This window comes from Acomys minous (genome assembly GCF_964271855.1).
Source record: "Acomys minous genome assembly, chromosome: 12".
In the NCBI taxonomy this organism is placed as follows: Eukaryota; Metazoa; Chordata; class Mammalia; order Rodentia; family Muridae; genus Acomys; species Acomys minous.
Window position 1 is genome coordinate 91,539,676 of NC_140493.1, and position 21,715 is coordinate 91,561,390.

General features: G+C 44.2%; 1 protein-coding gene across 3 annotated transcripts; it reads right to left on the reverse strand.

The window, feature by feature from the left end:
- Positions 1-275: 275 nt before the first annotated feature.
- KRT222 (keratin 222) lies at positions 276-16,605 on the reverse strand. Of its 3 annotated transcripts, XR_014773369.1 has the most exons (7): positions 16,253-16,605; positions 11,861-11,989; positions 9,235-9,455; positions 6,371-6,447; positions 6,045-6,180; positions 4,427-4,730; positions 276-1,540 (listed from the first exon to the last, which is right to left on the reverse strand). XR_014773369.1 is itself a non-coding variant. In XM_084751349.1 (6 exons), exons 1-6 carry the CDS (start codon positions 16,346-16,348, stop codon positions 4,502-4,504), a joined length of 888 nt encoding a protein of 295 aa, XP_084607475.1. In that variant the 5' UTR covers positions 16,349-16,605; the 3' UTR covers positions 3,370-4,501. The 3 variants fall into 3 exon arrangements, 2 of the variants coding, with proteins under 2 accessions (XP_084607475.1, XP_084607476.1); XM_084751349.1 differs by lacking the exon at positions 276-1,540 and having other exon boundaries at positions 3,370-4,730; XM_084751350.1 differs by lacking the exon at positions 276-1,540 and having other exon boundaries at positions 3,370-4,730; positions 16,172-16,312.
- Positions 16,606-21,715: the final 5,110 nt, after the last annotated feature.

A 21,715-nucleotide genomic window follows, 5' to 3' on the forward strand; every position in this document is an offset into this window, starting at 1 on the left:
TGCGTTGCAATGTGACATCCCCAGCTAGGCAGTCCTCAGAAGATAAACAGTGTCAGGCATGCTGTGGTGGGAAAGGATTTGCACAAAAGTGGTTTTAAAAAAGAGGGAATGGGGCTGGAGAGATGGCTCAGAGGTTAAGAGCACTGACTGCTCTTCCAAAGGTCATGAGTTCAATTCCCAGCAACCACATGGTGGCTCACAACCATCTATAATGAGATTTGTATACATAATAAATAAATTAAAAAAAAAAAAAAAGAGGGAATGAAGCCGGGCGGTGGTGGCGCACGCCTTTAATCCCAGCATTCGGGAGGCAGAGGCAGGCTGATCTCTGTGAGTTCGAAGCCAGCCTGGTCTACAAAGTGAGTCCAGGACAGCCAAGGCCACACAGAGAAACTCTGTCTTGGAAAAAAAAATTTTAAAGGGGCGGGGGAGGGGGGGCGGTGGGTTCTAAGTGGAACACTGGCGTAGGCAGTTTTTCTTGTTTACTTCTGTGTGGTGCTGGGCATTGAGTTGAATTCAGGGTTGTGAACGTGGTGAGTATATAAGCTACATCTGCAGTCCTTTCACTGTTCCTGGCCTGTGCGTTTTTTTTTTTCTCCTTTCTATAGCTTATATGTTATATCTGTAGATATTTCTTTCATTTCTTCTTTTTGGTCTCCTTTTGGAATGGTAACATTTTTATAATGGAGACATTTGGTATCTTTTAAAATTTACTTTAAAAATATTTATTTATTTATTTATTACTTTTATAATATTCTGCCCACGTGTGTGCCTGCATGACAGAAGAGGGCACCAGATCTCATTATAGATGGTTGTGAGCCACCATGTGGTTGCTGGGAATTGAACTCAGGACCTTTGGAAGAACGGACAGACAGTGCCCTTAACCTCTGAGGCGTCTCTCTAGTCCCCTAAAATTAAATTTTGAAATGAAAATATAATTACATTATTCTCTCCTTGCCATTTCTTCCTTCCAGCTCCTTCTATGTTCCTCTTCCTCTCAAATTGATGGCCTCATTTTCTCTGTGTGTGTCCTCTCTCTCTCTCTCTCTCTCTCTCTCTCTCTCATAATGTGCATTGCATCACTGTATGAATACCACCTGTTCAGTCCATTTCATGTTACCTATGTATATGGTTTCAGAGCCGACCGTTTGGTACTGAATAGCCAAGTGGGGGTTCATTTCTGGGGAACACTTTCTTTCTCCTGCTCTCAGCACCTCCTTGGGTGCCTGTAGTTCTCTGTCTAGGGTGGGGATATTTGATGTCTAGAACAGTGGGGTGATACACTTAGAAGCTTATTATCTGGGAAATTAATGGATGCTGGTCTCATCATCCTCTTTTGGTTCTCCCTCTATTTCTTGGGGTTTCAAACATATATAAAGGGCTCCGTCAGGAAGGCTCAGCCGGTAAAGGTGCCTGCTTTATAGCTTGGTGTGAGTTTAGTCCTCAGGACCCACGTGGCAGGAGGACAAAACCAAGTCCCACAGGTTGTCCTCTGATTTCCACGTGCTCCATGCAGTGCACACGCAGACAGAAGAAATAACTGCAATAAATAACATACACACAAGAGATAAAAAACCACCGTATTCTTAAAATAAATGACTTATTTTGAACTTTAGTATAAAGATAGTTTCTTTAGACATCACTTGTACTTCAAAGACTCTATGACAGAACAGTACAAGTTGGGTAATTTGCCGGGAAGGAATAAATTTTTTTTTCTGAAATATAATTTGAAATCACTATTGTACTTTGACCTATTGCTTAATCATTGTCTGCCCTAGTTTTCCTCACAAATCTTTACTTCCAGAGACAGTTTCCATTTAAGGGGAATTAATTGTACATTTGAGTAGTGCCTTGCCAGATATTTCCTTGTGCATTTTTAAGCAATTTAGGGCAGGGGAGGCTGCAATTAGAAGCAAGCGTTGCCTTCTCTTTGTCTTCAGGTACGAGCCTGAGGCCTAGGAGACACAGAGGGCTCCTTCCTTTCCCGTGGTTAATTACTGGCAGTGCAGGGCTAGGATCCTACAGTTGTTAGTAATTGGAATTACTTGTTATTTTTTTCTATTTTGTCATGATCACATGCATTTGAAGTATTTCCAGGAGATGGGGGAAAATCATTTCTATTCCTCTCTAAGAGAGGGTAATATTAGTTTTTAAATTTTCTGTGAAGATTACAAATGACCACCTGACTTCATTGCCTGGAGCCCTGGAACCACTTTGCAAATAATATATTTTTTTTTCAGAAATACATAGAATTTTACAGTTATGGCAATGATGATGATGATGACGATTATGGCTGTGGTGGTGGTGGCGGTATGTGTGTGTAGGATCTTACTACATAGTTCAGACTGGCCTGGAATGCAAAAAAATCTTCCTCTGCCTTCCAAGGTCTGGGATTACAGGTGTACACTGTCAGCACACAGCTGGATTTTAAAAATAAAAGCACCAGCATGCCATCCTTAATTTATCTTGGGAACCAAATTAAATCCACCATGTACGGGGACTGTAGTATTTTTTCTTACTCAAGTTAGCTAGCTTTGTTTGGCTTAACCATGCGCAGACACCTTGGAAATAAGAGCTCAAAGACAAGGCAGCCTTAGCGTTCATGATTCCTTTTTCTTTTCTTTTTTTTATTATGGTGGTATCATTTACTTTGGTAAACTCATTCTGATTTTAAAATGCCTCAAAGCAAACAAAACTCACAAATTCAAGTACCATATATTTTACACATGATAGCTACGTAATGGAATGTCTCTAGCAAGCTGGTAATTCGCAATGCCCGGTACTAACACTGCAGTAGATTGCACTAAATGTATCACTTTACCATGATCATTGCTGCAGAGTACAGTAACCAATACAACAGCTTACACGATTGCACGTCAGAGCCTTAATAAAGTTGCAGCATTTAATGATGAATGAAACTCCCCCCCCCCCTTTTTTTAACCTGAGGTCCAGACCCAGTGCCTCCTGTGTGCTAGGTGAAGCTCTGCCTCCCTGCTATGCCCCCAGCCCAAAAGAAACATTTTATGTACAGGGTGCAATTTTAGGTCAGATGCTTATACAAGAATAAGCAGTAAACATGCTCTTGTATCCTTGACAAACAACGTCATTCCTTTTTACTATTGTGAGTCAAGCTAAGAGGAACCTGAAGTATGAAAAGAAAAAGGTGAATGTTAAATCCCTGTATTCTATTAAAAGTTAATTAACGTAAATTCCTTGTGGTTAAACATGTTTACTAGTCTATATATATTTTGATTGCTAGTATAGCTGTAGCCCTTTGATGATACTTCAGCTGGAAACACAACAGTGGTGAATGGTCTGTATTTGTTGTTGTTGTTGTTTAGGAAAAAGAAAAAGCCTATAAATGCCTAATGTCTTAAAACAAGTATTTATTATTTAAGGTCTCAAAGTAATCATACCTGCATTAAACAAATTAGGTTGTTAAAAAAAAAAACCTTTGCAACAATTCTTTGCTTAATCAGAAATATATTTTACGTCTATATTTATTACAGTTTGAACAGTTTAAAAACAAGTTCTGCAGATACTCTTAGCTCAGACGGCAACACTATGCTGTTAGTTCACAGAAATGACTGCAACACTATCCTCCTAGTTCATAGACTATCTCCTCTAAGGCTCATAGCAAATGCTGTTCACACTTCATTTTACACATAGGAGAGCAGATGATGGTAGTTGGGTAACTGTCCTGTAACTAGAGTAACCACTCTTTCAGTTTGTTTGTACAGTGTGTGTGTGTGTGTGTGTGTGTGTGTGTGTGTGTGTGTAAGGATACAATCTTTATAGCTCTTTCAACAAACTGGCTCTCCTGCAAACCAGATCCTGATTCTAAAAACAGTTAGGAAACAGAGTAACTTAATTTTATAAATCGTCAAAATAGCCTTGCGGTGTGCTGCATACTTTATTCAGAATTGCTCATGGACCGAACAGCTGCTTAATTCCCAGGGTTCCAATGATTGTCTCAAAAGGAAAAGTCCTAAGTGAATGTCGAGTCCCCTCCTGAAACATTGGTTCCTGACTGCTGCCTGTTTTAGAAGCAGAACACACATTTTAGGTTCAGCTGGTCCTAGAACCCAAAGTAACTCATGGTAACTCTTCAGTAGCCAAGCAAACGATTCTACTGTCCTTAGGATGTTCAGCCTTTGAGGGACAGACTTAACCAAGCCACCCTTAATACCTAGAACCTCTGATAAAGCTTACCAGGATAAAGACTATTTGGAGGATAAATAAAACAGAAATTGCACTGGACTTCTGATTTATTTTTAGGCATCTCCTCTCTCTCTCTCAAAAAAAAAAAAAAAAGATACGCTCATCTTTGGAGTCCTAGCAACTTATACGCTTACTGTATGTGTTCTCTGAAGAGAGCCGCAGCCCACAGCATCTTAACATTACCCATATATACGGAAGAGCTTACATTTCGGGACCGAGCGTCTGCACGGCCCACTTAGGTCCATCCTGGTGTCCCTGATAAATACGATCGATCTCTGGGTTAGTTGGTTCCTGGTGGGGGTTTGATGGAGGGAATACTGCATGACCTTCGCATGATAAGCCTGACTTCAATGTCTGGGAGGTTATCCCGTCCTCTCTGTAAACACCCCTCCTCAGTGGCTGCTAAGTGCAGATCAAACCGGAGAGAGACAGACTTTTTCCTCAGTCGAGGGTTATCTTTAAAGAATGAGCCTTCCCATTCTTTTATAACTTCATCCACTTTCTCTGTCCTGAAATGAGAAAATAAACCGTTTGTAGAAGAAGAAATAGACACAATGTATAGTTCACATTAATGAAAAAGAAAGGTGTATAACATATAGGTTTTTGTGATTTTAACAATTTACATTTTTTTTGGTTTCATGTGTGTTTTGTCTACATGTATGTATGTGTACTACTTGCATACTTGGTGTCCACAGGGGCAAAATAAGGCATCGGATTCCCTGGAACTGGGACAGTGAATGGTTACGAACTACCATGTGCTCTTTGCTTTTGGGCCATCTCTCCACCCCCAGGTTGTGGAATTTCTAACCAACACGTACAAGTATAACAGCCATAAGAATATAATCTCTAATATAGAATTCTGTGATATTTCTACACTATTCTATATATATATATATATATATATATATATATATATATATATATATATATATATATTGAGACAGGGTCTCACTATGTAGCCCTGGCTGTCTTAGAACTCATTATGTAGACCAGACTGGCCTCAAATTGCAGAGATCTGCCTGCCTCTTCCTCCTGTGTTGATGGACTTTTTTTGTTGCTGTTGTTGCAATTTTTGTTGTTTTTGTTTTTTTCCGAGACAGGGCTTCTCTGTGTTAGCCGTGGCTGTCCTGGACTCTCCTTGTAGACCAGGCTGGCCTTGAACTCACAGCGATCTGCCTGCCTCTGCCTCCCAAGTGCTGGGATAAAAGGTGTGCGCCACCACCACGGCAGGCCCCAAAGATTTGTTTATTTGCTATTATATAATATTCTGCCTGCATATATGCCTGCAGGCCAGAAGGGGGCACCAAATCTCATTCTAGATGGCTGTGAGCCACCATGTGGGTGCTGAGACTTGAACTCAGGACCCCTGGAAGACCAACCAGTGCTCTTAACCTCCAAGCCATCTCTCCAGCCCTCTACATAATTCTTAAGTTCTCATTTTAGTTTTAGGGGGGAAAAAAGTAAATTATCTACCTACACACTCTTTTGTTTTGTTTTTTGAGACAGGGTTTCTCTGTGTAGCTTTGGCTGTCCTGGATTCCCTTTGTAGACCAGGCTGGCCTTGAACTCAAAGAGATCCATCTGCCTCTGCTCTCAAGTGCTGGGATTAAAGGTATGCGCCACCACGCCTGGCCACCTACACACTCTTATATGTGTTGTTATGTGTGTATATTCATTTTTGCCTGAAAAAAAAATCACACTATAAAAAAATCACACTATACTAAAGGTATTTGAAATATTTGAAAAATACTGCTAAGATTGCTCAGTTGAAGTGAATTTCATCACATTTAGTATTGTCTCATAGTCTGAGCTGTTTTACTTACTGCACGGTGCCGTGAGCCTCCGCACTCTCCTTCACCGTGTTTCCGTCTCCTGCTGCCTGCTCGGTCTCTGTCCCCACAGTCTCATCTTCGTACTTTTGTGAGACTTTTGTTGAAAAAGATATTTCATTTATGATGGCTGCGAAAAGGTTACATTACATTACAATGTTGAAAAAGAAAAAGGAAAAATAAAGTACATTTCAGTGTGTGTGGGGTCCCAACACGGAAGAACTGAACATCTCTCCCTTTGCTGCTGTGGAGAACGTTCTGTATAATCTTCACAAATAGCATGTCTATCTTCAGATTAGCCTGGTGTGTCAGAAACTCACCCGAGGGGAGAAGAAAGCCAACTTTGCTCCTGGTAGGTTTCTCTTCTTTTTTCTCTCCTTGGATACAACCGTAATATCTGAAATGGAAAGAGTCATAGAAACAACACTGCACTAGCGAAACCAAAACCAAAACCAAAACCAAAACCAGAACAAAACAAAACAAAACAAAAAAAGGAAACAGACAAGAGAACAGGTAAGTTGTTATGTTCACACAGGGGGCTAGTCAGCGTTCACAGTCATGAGCCAGGCTGTGCAGCATCTTTGTCAGTGAGTCTCCCAGGCACAAGGAAGAGTAGAGGGAAACTAGGAGCTAGTTTTTTAAGGGTTAAAATAATAGACAGACCAATTTTCTACATTGTATAGAGGCACATCTATACTACCAAAAGAGCTGGATGAGACTAGTAAATATGAAATTCCGAGCCAGCTTGGGGTGGGGATGTACAGGTGTCAGGGGGAGTGGGGTAGGGATGTACAGGTGTCAGGGGGAGTGGGGTAAGGATGTACAGGTGTCAGGGGGAGTGGGGTAGGGATGTACAGGTGTCAGGGGGAGTGGGATGGGGATGTACAGGTGTCAGGGGGAGTGGGGTAGGGATGTACAGGTGTCAGGGGGAGTGGGATGGGGATGTACAGGTGTCAGGAGGAGTGGGGTAGGGATGTACAGGTGTCAGGGGGAGTGGGGGGGGATGTACAGGTGTCAGGGGGAGTGGGGTAGGGATGTACAGGTGTCAGGGGGAGTGGGGTAGGGATGTACAGGTGTCAGGGGGAGTGGGATGGGGATGTACAGGTGTCAGGGGGAGTGGGGTGGGGATGTACAGGTGTCAGGGGGAGTGGGGTGGGGATGTACAGGTGTCAGGGGGAGTGGGATGGGGATGTACAGGTGTCAGGAGGAGTGGGGTAGGGATGTACAGGTGTCAGGAGGAGTGGGGTAGGGATGTACAGGTGTCAGGGGGAGTGGGGGGGGATGTACAGGTGTCAGGGGGAGTGGGGTAGGGATGTACAGGTGTCAGGGGGAGTGGGGTAGGGATGTACAGGTGTCAGGGGGAGTGGGGTGGGGATGTACAGGTGTCAGAGGGAGTGGGGTGGGGATGTACAGGTGTCAGGGGGAGTGGGATGGGGATGTACAGGTGTCAGGAGGAGTGGGGTAGGGATGTACAGGTGTCAGGGGGAGTGGGGGGGGTGTACAGGTGTCAGGGGGAGTGGGGTAGGGATGTACAGGTGTCAGGGGGAGTGGGGTGGGGATGTACAGATGTCAGGGGGAGTGGGGTAGGGATGTACAGGTGTCAGGGAGAGTGGGGTGGGGATGTGCAGGTGTCAGGGGGAGTGGGGTAGGGATGTACAGGTGTTAGGGGAAGTGGGGTGGAGTTTTGATGCCCAGGGAATAAAACAACTTCAAAAATATGTTACTTCTTACTCTTGAGAGACTAGGAGAGGCATGACAATGGGCAGGACTTCAAAAGTCATAGGAACACAATGTATAATACTTAAAAAAATTGTTTATTTGTATTTTCCTGTATTTATATCTTAAATATAATAGAACAAATTTAGAAAACTATAAAAATATTAAAAGCCAATTTGCCAATGTCTTGAATGATTGTAAGTTAACATTTACAACCATCATTTAATAATGCATCACGTGCACATCGTATTGACGACTGGGTGTTTTCTGCATAGCACTGTGGGCTAGGTACTGCTTCAAGCACTTCACAAATGTCAACTCACTCAATCCTCACAGTAATAGTGTCATGCAGACAAGATTGTCCCCATCTTGTTGATGAGAAGAACTGAAGCACAGAGAGGCTAAGTAACTTGTTCAAGGCGGCTCAGCTAGTAAGTGGTATATTTGGAATTCAACTTATGATTGTTAAGGATTTAGGAAATGCCAAGGCTTAACGTATGCTAAACGTATTCCATCTGGTTTTGCAGAAGACTCAGAACTCTGAAACAAGCACGAACAAAGATTCATTTTTTTTATGGGAATATAGAGGCTTGGAGGAGATACCACGTTCAAAGGTCTAAGACCTTATAAATGGTTGTAAAATATAATATTGAATAAATAAGAATTCCCCCACTAGCACCTTTCCTTCTCAGCATTACCTGAAGCCTTTAAAATGTGACTCAGAACAGTATTGCTTTCCAGGCTTGTGTAATAGGGTCACATTATTATCTTTCTTTCTTTCTTTCTTTCTTTCTTTCTTTCTTTCTTTCTTTCTTTCTTTCTTTCTTTCTTTAATGAGACAAATTCTCTTGTAGCCCAGGTTAGCCTCCAACCTGCTATGGAGCCAAGGACAACATTGAACTCCTATCTTCCTGCCTCCACCTCCCAAATGCTGGGATTACAGGCATGCATGCCTGGATTGTGTGATGCTGGGAACAAATTTAGGGTGTCACGCATGCCGCGCAAGCCCTCTACTAGCTGAGCCCCATGCTTCATCTATAGTATTATTCTTTCATTGTTTACTGTGGCATGGGGGAGGGGCCTTAAGGTCAGGTTGTGGTAATAACATGCAAGTCTCCAACCTTCCTCGGAGGTGATCTATAAAAGGCAAAGACTAGTCCTAAAAGAGAGAAACGGCGAAGAAAGTGGGTAGGCTAAGAAAATCCCCTTTAGAGACCAAGAATTTTGATAGCCACCTCTAGGTGTTATAATGTGCTGCTCTTAGCAGGCTGGATACAGTTCTGAGTGCTCTCTGGAGGACGTGCTAATCCTGCTTTACTCTAGAAGCTCAGTGACCAGGCTGTGGTGGTGGTGGTTCGTGGTGGTGGGCTTTATTCTGTATTTGATTGCTTGCTGGCAGCATCCACAGTGGCTCTGTGCATCGGACCCCACGCCGCGCCGTGCCATTAGCGCCTGTGGGTTTAGGTACCTGATCTCTTCCTGTTCTAGCAGGCGGCGGTACGTGGCTATTTCCTGCTCCAGCCTCATCTTCGTGTTGAGAAGCGCCTCGTGCTCCTGAAGCTGTCTCTCGATGCCACACCTCACTTCCTGCAGCTCTTTCTCTAGTCTGTCAACCACGGACTCCAGATCCTGCAGCTGCGTCTGGTAATGCTGCTCACTGGCCTGCAGGGAGTTTTCAAGGCCCCTTTCCTGTGGACAGACAGCGTCAGCAGTGAACTAGCGACACAAAATGAGCTACGGAAGTCTCATTTCCAATGTTTCTACCCATTCTATTTTACTGCTTTAAAAAAATTTTTTTTTTTTAATGGCATCAGCAATCAAAGCCAGGGCCTTAAACAGGATAGGCACTGAGTCACACCTGTAGCCCCACTTTTTTTTTTTTAAATTGTGTTTCAGCCATTCAAGTAGGTCTTTTTCTTTTTGCTATCTGAGTTTTTTTTTTTTACATTTATTTATTTGTGTATGTCTATGTGAACACTCATATGCCACAGCACAAGTGTGGAAGCCAGAGGACCGCTGTCAGGACTTGTGGCAAACACCTTAACCTGTTGAGCCATCTTGCGGGCCCCTTCTTAGCTGTTTGAGACAGAGTCTCATGCTGTAGCTGAGGCAGGCAGCCCTTGGAATTACTGCTGTGGGGAACCCTGCCTACCTAGTTCATTCTACAGTTCAGGCTGACCTTGAACTAACCGTAACTGTTAGGATTTTGTTTTAGTCTGTCTACCTGTGATGTCACTGTTTACCTGCCATGGGGGCATGGCCCTGTGCTGGGCCATATAAAAGACACCCTTTGCGTGGCTCGCTCTCTCTCTCTCTCTGCTTTTTTTTTTTTAATCTTTCTAGCTCCTCTCTACTTTTTATTACTTTTTAATCTATCTCTTTATCCTTCTCTCTCTCTCTCTCTCTCTCTCTCTCTCTCTCTCTCTCTCTCCCCCCGTATGTTTCCGGAGACGGTTCCTGTATCTCCCTATTAAATCTCTTAAGTGGATCTGTTGCATGGTGTGCTTTCATCCCTCTGTGCAGCTCTGCCGTTCACCTCCAACCTCTGCCGCCCACTTTTTGCAATAACCTTCCTTTGTCAGTCTCTCAAATGCTAGGATTATAGGCATAAATGACCGCACCCGCCTTCCTCCTCTTCCCCACCCCGCCTCTCTTCTCTAAAGAAAATTATATTTAGTGGTTGAGCGTGATGACACTTATTACCTGTAATCCCAACGACTCAGGAAATAGAGGCAGGAGGATCACCAGTTCAAGGCCCACTTGAGCATCTTTGTGAGAGGAACTTGGAACAGGAGCTAAGGATGTGGCTTCATGGTAAAGCATTTGGTTAGCAAGCGCAAGGCCCTACGTTCAATCTTCAGTACTGGATATTTTTATTTGTTTTGTTTTTGTTTTTCGAGACAGGGTCTCTCTGTGTAGCCTTGGCTGTCCTGGACTCGCTTTGTAGACCAGGCTGGCCTCGAACTCACAGTGATCCTCCTGCCTCTGCCTCCCCAGTGCTGGGATTAAAGGTGTGTGCCACCACCGCCTGGCTATTACTGGATGTTTTTTAAAAACCTATACTTAACTAGATAGCTTTCTGTATTTCTTTCTTTCTTTTTTGTTTTTGTTTTTGTTTTTTTTTTTTTGAGACAGGGTTTCTCTGTATAACAGCTCTGGCTGTCCTGGACTCACTTTGTAGACCAGGCTGGCCTCAAACTCACATCAATCCACCTGCCCCTGCCTCCCAAGTGCTGGGATTACAGGCATGTGCCACCATGCCTGGTTTAGCTTTCTGTATTTCAAAAATAATATTGTAATTATTCCTTTGGCAAGAAATGTGATAGACTTACTGTTATTTATTTATTTTTAAATACTGAATTTAGTGAATTTAAATAGTGAATTTAGTGAAAAAACATAGTGAATTTCAAAGGTGAAATCAGCTGCTTATTTGTGTGTTTTCTTCCCCCCTTCGGAGACTGGGTTTTGTGTAGTCATGGCTGTCCTAGACTCACTTTGTGGGCCAGGCTGGCCTGGACCTTGCCATCCACCTGCCTCTGCCTCCCAAGTTCTGGGATTAAAGGCGTGGGCCACCACACCCAGCCAAAACCAGCTGCTTATAAAGGGTATGCTAGGGGCCAATAGCTTTGCTAAGCCTAATGGCCTGAGTTCAAGCCCTTGGTCCTACAGGGTGGAAGGAGAAAAGTGGCCCACAAAAATCGTTGTCTGACTTCCACAGGTGCACTCACATAAACAAACAAAGATATAAATGTAATTTTAAAAGGCCTGCTAGGGAAGCGCTTAGCTATTTTTCCACTAGGAATCTCAACGGCACCAATGCAAGAAGCCAGCTGTTAGAAGACTACAGACAACAACACACGATCTGTTTTCTCGTATCGACAGTCCAGAAGCCCCAGAGCCACAACCAAGTATAACGGATTTTTCTCTAGATTTCAGAAACTGAATCTCGAATGAGCTGGTTACAGTCACTGGGTGGGAAAGCATCGATCGGGCTAGCATTCAGTGGCCTCCACTATAAAGTGATGGCACCTTCCTTTCCCTCTCTCTCTTGTCCGCACTGGGCAGGGGCTCCGCTGCCTTGGGACCTTCCTTACCACAGCGTGGAGAGACTCAATTTCCACTTGTAGGTGGTGGCACTGGCGGCGGGCCTCTTTGAGCTCAGCCTGAGCTGCTTTCAGGGCTTCTTCATCCTTGTCCATCCTCTTCGTTATATCTTCCTCTAGCTGGAAGAAAGCCAACAATAACAACAGAGAACTAAAAAACAAAAAAAAACAAGCAAGCAAACAAACAAACAAAAAACCCAAAGGGTTGGGGCCGGAGAGATGGCTCAGAGGTTAAGAGCACTGACTGCTCTTCCAAAGGTCGTGAGTTCAATTCCCAGCAACCACATGGTGGCTCATAACCATCACTTCTGGCCTGCAGGCAGAACACAATAAATAAATAAATCTTTAAAAAACAAACAAACAAACAAACAAACAAACAAAAAACCCAAAGGGCACTCTTGAACAAGAGCTGTTTAAAAGCAATCATAGAACAATTGTATAGGAATCAAATCACTTTCTATTAGATTACAAGTGTGCGTTCTGGCGTTCATTACTAATCAATGCTGCAGCCAGCCAGCTACACTCTTCAGGCCCGGTCTGCTCTGCTAGAAAATGATCTCAAAAGCTCCTTCTCACTATGGCAGCCCATGAAATGCAGGAAAACAGATCTGCTTTAACGAGAAGAGAGTTTTTGAGACAAAATTGTCACCACTGATTCTTTCACTTTCCCGGATGTATCAGTAAAAAAGATTGATTGAAATTTAGTGATTATAGCCGGGCGTGGTGGCACATGCCTTTAATTCCAGCACTTGGGAGGCAGAGGCAGGTGGATCGATGTGAGCTCGAGGCCAGCCTGGTCTACAAAGTGAGTCCAGGACAGCCAAGGCTACACAGAGAGACCCTGTCTGGATATCCCCAAGGGGTCAACTCCGGATGTACGGACCGAGAGTAGACGCCACTCGAAAACGTATTATTATACTAGTAAACTGAACAATTAAGTCATTGTAGAAATCAATATTCTTTTTGTTTGTTTGCTTTTGTTTTTGTTTTTCCAGACAGAGTTTCTCCGTGTAGCCTTGGCTGTCTTGGACTCACAGCGACCCACGCGCCTCTGCCTCCCTGAGTGCTGGGATTAAAGGCGTGCGCCACAGTGCCCGGCTTGGCTTCGGTGTTCTTAAATGAAAGGGGAGTAAAAATGATCCTCTGTGTGTGTGTGTGTGTGTGTGTGTGTGTGTGTGTTTGTGTGTGTGCACGCACATGTGTGTGTCCATGTAGGTGAAGGCTTGTGTGGACGCATAGTCTATGTATATATGTTAGTGTGAGCCTCAGGAGTAGTTCCTCGGGAGCTTTGTTTTTCTTTTTAATTTTTTTGAGACATGGTCTCTCACCGGGACCTGGGCTGGCGGATGAGGCTGGAGTAGCTGCGCAGTGAGCGCCAGGGATCTAAATTGTCTCCAGAAAAAAAAAATTGTCTCCAGATCTCGCTGGTGAATCACAAGCGCCACACTACCACATTTCACCGTTAGATGTGGTCCTACAGAATCAGGGCCTCCTCCTCTCACAGGAATACGGAGTTATCCTCCAACACCCCAAAAGTCCATCTTAATGATCATTTCTTAACTGTTCTCCTATTATAAAAACAATTAGGGGAAGACGTTAGTGGCAGGATGGCTGTCTAGTGAGCACAGGGCGGGAAGTGGGTATTTTTGCTTTGCTCTAAATGTTTTCATGCTGATGGAATGAAAAGAAAACACCTGCTTACAGCATCATCAACATCGACCTCATTAAGAGCAAGAGCGAGGGAGGTATTGAGTTGATTTGAAGTAAAAAAAAAAAGACAACTTTTTATGTTCTTTTAATTTTGTAAATTTGATTATATGGTGAATTTTGTTTGCTGGAGTCAATAAGAGTCTGTGAATAAAGTTTAGGGCGAGATAGTAGAGAAAAGGGCTGGGGAGCTGGCTCAGTAATAATTGCCTGTCATGCAACAGACAGGAGCGCAGGTCTCCAGAACCCACGTAAATGCTGGCTTTGGTGTGGAAGCCTGCCTGTAATTCCAGCCTGAGAAGGTGGGATAGGGAATCTCATCAGTGAGCTCTGGGTTTGATTGAGAGACCCTGCCTCAGCTAACAAAGTGGAAGAGCTGTGGAGGATGATTCTTGAGATCAGTCGTGGTCTCCGTTAGCATTCGAACCAACATGCGTGTGAACCTAACACAGTTCACCCATATACATGCAAACATGTGCCCCCACATATGCACAAACAATGCCCCCAGCGATGCTAGAGGGATTTATTTTCCTTTTTTTTTTTTTTAAAAATCAGCTGATCACTCGTTCTTAGTGTTAACTTGGTAACATCTTCAGGAGCAACTACAAAACAGAATGTAAAGACTTTTGAAAACACTATACGGCTATGAGGACCACTCTTTTGAGTCCCCAGTGGCGAGGTGGCAGGTACCCCGTGTAGCAGCTAGAGTCCCAAGATGGTCCCTAGTGAACCGCTCGTCTCCAAGCTCATCATTCTTCAGGTGGCATCAGGCTGTCCTGAGTTTCGCCGTAACCAGTTGGCTGTGGTACGGGAGCTGCTGTGCCCCTTCTAGACTAAAGCCAAAGCAAGCCCGCCAGCTTCCACATTCTGCTTTCGGGAGTCCTGGGTCATCATTTTAGCCGAAATCTGGCTTCCTGGTTAGAGGTCACGTAGGGAGGCTAGGCAGAGAGAGACCCGAGACTACACGGAGAGGGAAGCCTGCTCAAGTGTCTCAAGCTAGCCCTCGGGCAATCCCCTGCCAGGTCCCAAACCCATCAGCCATCACTTTGAGTATGCCAACCGCAGGGCGCTGAGGTCATGGCATCCTACCCAGCATCTCGTGTAGCACCAGAGTCCCCACACGGCAACCTCTTCACCCCGGACAGAATCACAAGACAGGATACAATGTAGACCATCATACATCATTAAGTTTTGGGGAGGGGTTACTTACTATGCAATAATTGCTAGCTAAAGCAACTGTCTGCTTATTTGATTTTACTTATTTATTTGTGTGGTTCTAGGGTTTTGCAATATTTTGTGGCAATAAACTGACTTTGGGAATTATTTAGGGAAAAACATTTCTCTCAGGATCTTTTATGTTATAAAACGTTGCAAACGGAACATAGTGGAGTTTTGCTTTTTTTTTTTTTTTTTTTAAATTCAAAGTCAGCTCAGCATTGGTATTTATAAACCGGACTTAGATTTCTACTTTGTAAAATAAAGTAGCCATTTGGTTTATAACTTTCAAAAGTTGTCCTCTCTTAATAGTTTTCTGTATCATGCGGAAGCTGAACAAACTTCTACAGCTAAACAGACAGCTGGGTGACCTTGTTTAAACTAGGGAATGGAACATTCTTTTTGAAAACTGAAACTGTTACTCACAGGCAAAATTTATAGTGCTATTGCAATAAGTTGCTAATGGAATGAAGTCCTGTGGTTTAAAAAAAAACATTTTTTTTAAACTAACATTTTTTTTTTCCCTGTTGTGGTCTTGTTCTTAAGTAAACTCTTTGCTGTGCCTAGGTGCTGGGAATACAATTTGAACAGTGGTATAAGAGGCAAGCTGAAAAAAACCCCAAACCCCCCCAAAAACCTTAAATTTCGGAAACTTTGTTTCCCAAGTATTTGCTTTTAATTTATTTAGATTGGAGGCCTCAGTTATTAAAGGTGAGCAGTGTCACTTTAAAACGGAGTGTATGGAAGTCAAACTGAGCCTTGGCCTGAGTTGGCTCAGCCTCATTTCTTTATTTTAATTATCTTACGAGCTTAGTGTCAGAAGTAAACAGTTCTCACAGCCCCAGAGCAAAAATGGATACTTTTAGGTGTAGAGTCATTCACTACCCGGCTTGGGGGACTTTGATTGTCAGAACGTGGTTCTGAGAGCCACAGTCACACACTCAGATGACTCTATTTATAGCAACCAGGAGAAAACTAAATGCACGAAAAGATGACAGAAGCGGTCTAGGAATATTTCGCTTGTTTTTTATCTCCTCCCAGACCATCTTGACTCTCAAGCTTTCATTCTACAGATGTTATTTAAATCGCTCCCATAAATTAAGTCTATAATATCTTTGAAGAGTGTTGGGAACACTTCCTTCCTGAAAAACCTACAGAGGTCGGAGTGCACCATTTTATTGTTTGTTGACTCCATGTTTTAGTAATGACGGTCACCTTATGATCCATATACAGTTCCAATTCAGCAATCAATATTTATTGGATGGTCATTCAACAGCACGGCCACGGGGTTTTGTCCCTGTCTGGCACCCCAGACCCAGTGCAGAAACACCTACATTGCCTCCCCAGTAGCCGCTGCGCGTGGAAAAGGAAATACTGTACCTCAGAGAGGCCGGGACAGGAATCGGGGAGACATGGACTGTCTCCTTATCCTGAAGGTGCCTGGCTGAATGAAATCATTACCTGGATCCGTGTTGACAGCACCGTCTCTATCTGATTTCTGGTGAGGAGCTGTTCATAGTTTGCCCTGATCTCATTGAGGAGCTGGGACAGCTCCATTCTTTTCCCATCCTCCACCTAACTGGACCTTAGCGACGACGGGATGAGTCGCTGCGGCAGAGCCGGCCCTGCCTGCGTCGCCAGAGCAGACAGCCCCGCGCAGCCTTAAAGATGCAGAGATCCATTTCCCACCAGAAGACGCCGGGGGAAACTACTGGATTGCTGATCAATTATGTTAATATGAGAAACAGTCCCGGTCCACTGTCAATGGTACCGCAGAAACCTCAGAGTCTCCGCCGGGAGAGAGGAAAATGAAGCTCACAGAGTCACTGCCATGGTTCCCTGTGCATATGAATGCTTTGTCTGTGGTGGTGGTGGGTGGGTGGGTGGGGGCGGGGCGTTCAATTACTCTGTGGTAGGGAAAGGGTCACAGTAGTAAGAAAAACTGTTGTGAGCTAGGTACGGTGGGCAGGCGTGTTATTTTAGTACTCAGGCGAAGGATCTTGAGTTCAAGGCCAGTCAGGACTTTATTATGAGACCCTGGGTGGGGAACAAAACAAAGTAACAAAACCCCAACCAAACCACCACAAAAAAACCATCAAAGTAAAATAAATAAAATTTTATTTAGCTTTCCCAAGATATCGTATGGGAATTAAACTGGGCTCCAAATACCATAGCTTAAACTTTTCTTTATATTATATTTATTATATTGTTATATTATATTTATTTATTTATTTATTTATTTATTTTCTGAGATAGGGCTTCTCTGTGTATCCTTGACTGTCCTGTACTTGCTTTGTAGACTAAGCTGGCCTTGACTTTACAGAGATCTGCCTGCCTCTGCCTCCCCAAGTGCTGGGATTACAGGTGTGGGCCATCTTTTTATTTTTATTTTTTTAAATCACTGGATTAAAAAAAATGCTAAAGGAGAGGGAAGTGGGAGGAGAACAGAGGGTAAAGGAACCCAGGTGACAAGAAGCATGCCGGGGACTGTTCCAGTGGGGAAAGGGGACCAACAGAAGGTTAGGTAAGGTTGTGGGAGGCAGTGGAAGGGCCGCCTCGGAGGGCGATACATGTAAACAAAGGACAGTGACCTATGGATGGAAACGCTCTAATGGGGCCCGTGACTTTGTGTGCTAACCTCAGAGAATTAATTAAGAAAACCCAGCCCAAATGCTATGGAAAGTCATCTGAATGTACTGTACATTTCAAGCATCTGACAGCTAGCCCAGACGGAGTTGATAACGACCATCTGCGGTGTTTCTCAAAGGGTGGTGGAGCGGCGCGCCAACCCAAGAGCAGAAGAGTGTGGTGGACGGAGGTGAATTCCTGAAGTCCCTCGCGTGTGACAGATGAAGCAAGGCTGGAGGTGGGCACTGGAGCAGTGTGGGAGCGTGAGTTAGCGCTGCCAGGGTCGCGACGTTGAGCCCTGTGGTCCCTGGAATGGGGCATCCACCGAGGGAGACTTTTCCGTTACTAGAAAACAGGCAGAGAGCGACAGCTCGCACTTAGGGGCGCGTCCTCAGCTCTTCCCAACGACGCTGTTCTACTCTACCCTGACGTCGTGTGACCCGTGAAGATGGAGCACTGTGGTCACAGGGGGTCAAGCGTCGTCCTACCCAAGGGGATTGAGTCACTGAAGTGACAGCGTCTCTGAGGTAGGCATTTAGACTGCAGGCTGCATGCCGTCCTTGCTGCTTCCTTTTTTTCTCACCTGGCTTCCGGTTTGGGATGGCAACCTTCTTAGATAGGACTGAGATATTTTTTGAGAATGGGCCTGCTGTTATATTGGGTGAATGAATCAGATCTTGGTTCTAGAACCCACAGGGCCTTTGATGCTCCTCTTATTTAAGTGTGTGTGTGTGTGTGTGTGTGTGTGTGTGTGTGTGTGTGTGTGTGTGTGTGTTGCCATGGGTACAGGTGTGGAGGTCACAGGATCACCTTCTGGAATAGTTCCTCTTCTCCCATAATGCAGTTGCAGGGATCGAATTCAGGTTGTCAGGCTTGTTGGCCAGCGTCTTTACCCATCTCATGAGCCCACTTACCGCTCTTTTCAGTTTCTGGGTTAGTCCATGCGCGTTTTGAATTTATGCTTGTGTATACATGTCTGTGTATGCGTCCATGTGAGTGAATGCGTTCAAGTGGATTTGGGTACCCGAGACCGGAAGAGGGCATTGGATCCCTTGGGAGCTGGAGTTATTAGTACTCAACACGGATACTGGGTCTCGAACTCTGCTCCTCCTCATTAAGCAGCAAGTGCTCTTAGCCACTGAGCCACCTCTTCAGCCCCCAAATTAAACTCGACTTAAATCCAGAAGTGAAAAGTTACAATGTTCCTTGTTACTTCAGGTCGCTCCTCCCCGGAACCCAGAGAGCTGAGTTAGATGCAATGGAGGTCACACATGGCAGTCCACACTCTAAATGGATCTCCCAGTATTTCCTGTGCACCTAAGCCAGTGCCTCTCAGAGAAATACTTTGATGTGCCTCTCGTTTTAAATGTGTGTGTGTGTGTGTGTGTGTACTACAAATGCAAGCTATGTGGGTTGTTTTTAAATGCTCTAGTAATCATATCAAAAGATATAAAACTAAACAGGTGAAATTAATTTTAGTATTATATTTTGTTTAATCCTATATATTGAAAATATAATAATATAAACATTTACATTCTTAATTCTTTATTGTCTTTGAAATCCAAGGTGTATTATATATTTCCTCTCAAGTTGGATAAGTCACACTTAAAGTTCTTAGTAGGGGTTTGGGGGTTGGTTGGCCCAGCTGGTAACTTGCCTGGCGCACAAGGATGAGGACCTGGGTTTGGATGCCCAGTTCTTTTGAGGAGACTGGGTGTAGTGACACGCATTTTATAACTCCAGCATTGCGGAGGCAAAACAGACAGATCCCTGAACTCACTGTCCAGCCATCCTAACCAGACTCCCGAGCTCCGGGTTCAGGGACGGGCCCTGCCTCAAAAGAAGGCGGAGAGGGATTGAAGAAGGCACCCAATACCAACCCCTGGCTGATACACACATGGGCACATGTTTATAAGTCCACACCCAAGTGCACACACACACATCTACACAAACACCAATAAGTAGTGTTTAATAGGTTGGGCATAGATTCAGTGGTAGAGAGCTTGCCTAGGTTTCACCTTCCCAACCCCCCAACTCCCTGAATCAGCAAGAAACAAAGAAGAAATGTGTGGCTAGTTGCTACTGGACACAGTGTAAACCCGAAATTTGAGCTCCTTGCTGGGAACATTTCTCCTGGACACCAGGAAATGCTATTCATGCATAAAAGCAACAACGCCAGGTTGGTTCTGAGGGGTTGGTGTTTACACATCTACAAGCTCATGACTGAAAAGTTAGCCACTTCAAGATTTCAAGTCCTCTCTCCCCGCCCCCTCCCCCCTTTAAAGGAACATGTTGCTATTTTTGAAAAATGTTGCATTTTATTAAGAAAACCAGTCACGATAGCTCATCAAACATTGTGGGGTTCATGTGGATCTTGGTGCATTCGCTGTAAGCTACAGAATACATGAGTACCGGTGCCATTCTTACAGAGAGGGTCGTAACTTCACTCTCAAAGGTGCCCGGGCTCTTGTGTGCATTGCCAAGCGGTGGCAGCAAGTTACAGGAGGTGGAGTAGGACCCCGGGGAGCTGAAGGTCAAAGGGCACAAAGTGGCAGGTAGGTAGGGTGACTAACCCTAGAGACCTATTTTCTGTTTCTGTTTTTGTTTTTGTTTTGTTTGTATTAGATCTTCGGGCTTTGCCGGAGTTGTGATGCACATCTTTAATCCCCCAGCACTCTGGAGCCAGAATCAGGATGAGCTCTGTGAGTTCGAGGCCAGCCTGGTTTACAAAACAGTTTCAGGACAGCCAGGACTGTTAGAGAGACTTTATCTCAATAAATAAATAAATAAATAAATAAATAAATAAAACAAAAATGGGGCTGGAGAGATGGCTCAGAGGTTAAGAGCACTGTCTGTTTTTCCAAAGGTCCTGAGTTCAATTCCCAGCAACCACATGGTGGCTCACAACCATCTATAATGAGATCTGGTGTTATCTTCTGATGTGCAGGCACACATGCAGGCAGAACATTGTATAAATAGTAAATAAATAAATCTTTTAAAAAAATTGACGTAGTCTGTTCTTTCACAACTTCATATGCATATATAGTGCATTCTAATTAATCTCTCTTTTTCTCTCTCTCTCTCTCTCTCTCTTTAAAGATTATTTATTTAGTTGTTCCCCGCCCCCACCCTCCCCCCGCCTCCGCCCCAGACAGGGTTTCTTAGTGCAACTCTGACAGTCCTGGAACTCATTCTGTAGACCAGACTGGTCTCGATCTCACAGAGATTTACCTGCCTCTGCTTTCTGTGTGGCGGGATTAAACGCATGCGCCACCACGCCTGGGTGAGTTTATTTATTTTTATTATATGTGTAATGGAGTGTTTGTCAGCACGTATCTGTGTACCATGTGCATGCAGTACCTGAAGAGGCCAGAAGAGGGAGCTTGAACTCCTAGGACAGAGCTGAGGACTCTCTAGTCCTCTCATCTCTACCTCCCTCTCATTCCTCCTCACACCCCCACATCAGTCCCCTTACAGATCCACGACTTCAGGCATTGTCTTGAGTTCATTTAGTTTTACCACAGGCCTCTGTGTGAGCGTTTATCTGGAACTGTCAAACAAACTGGTAGGAGACTGGTGGTAACACCAGCAATACACTACTGAAGTCAATGGCTCTCTTTCTCCCTGAGTCTGTTAGGAGCAAATAGTTCAGCATGCAGGACTGTTGAGTTCGTGATTGCAATGGCTGCTCTTGTCCAGCAGGTGGCGTTTTGCATACTTTCTTTACATTCTTTCTGCCTCCTCTTCCTCAATGTTCCCGGAAGCCTTAGAAGGAACGTTAAACCTCTTCTTTAGGGCTGAGTGCTCATCTGTCATTTATTCTCAGCCCCTTCTGCCCCCATAAGTCTCCACATATACCCCCATCCACCATGAAGAGGCCTTTTTTTTTGTTGTTTTCTTTTATAAAATATAATTATTACTTAAAAAAAATTGTTTTGAGACAGGGTTCTATGTAGCCCAGGCTGGAATTGAATTTTCTAGGTAGCCAAGAATTACTCTGATCGTCTGATGCTCCTGCCTCTATCTCCCTAGTGCTGGGGTCATAGGCTTCTGTTAACATACTCAGTTTACACAGGTGCTGCGGGTCTAACCCAGAGCTTGTACACGCAGCATAAGTACCTACATAAGGACTAAGCTACACCTTCAAGACAAGCCTCTTGCTTTTAAGCATTTAGCTACTACCCTTTCTTCCCACCTGAGGGCTTGAAGGTTGGTGGCAAGGAGATACAGGTAGGTTGCTTGTTGGCATCTCCTGCCCACGCTCCATGTGCACCTACAACTTATTTGACCCGTGTT

Excerpts from the sequence above, each read along its gene's own strand:
- KRT222 (XM_084751349.1), bottom strand. The coding sequence starts at position 16,348 with ATGGAGCTGTCCCAGCTCCTCAATGAGATCAGGGCAAACTATGAACAG. Across the intron at positions 9,456-11,860 it reads TTGAGTCTCTCCACGCTGTG|GAAAGGGGCCTTGAAAACTC; the intron begins GTAAGGAAGGTC and ends GTCTGTCCACAG. Across the intron at positions 6,448-9,234 it reads CTAGAACAGGAAGAGATCAG|ATATTACGGTTGTATCCAAG; the intron begins GTACCTAAACCC and ends TTTCCATTTCAG.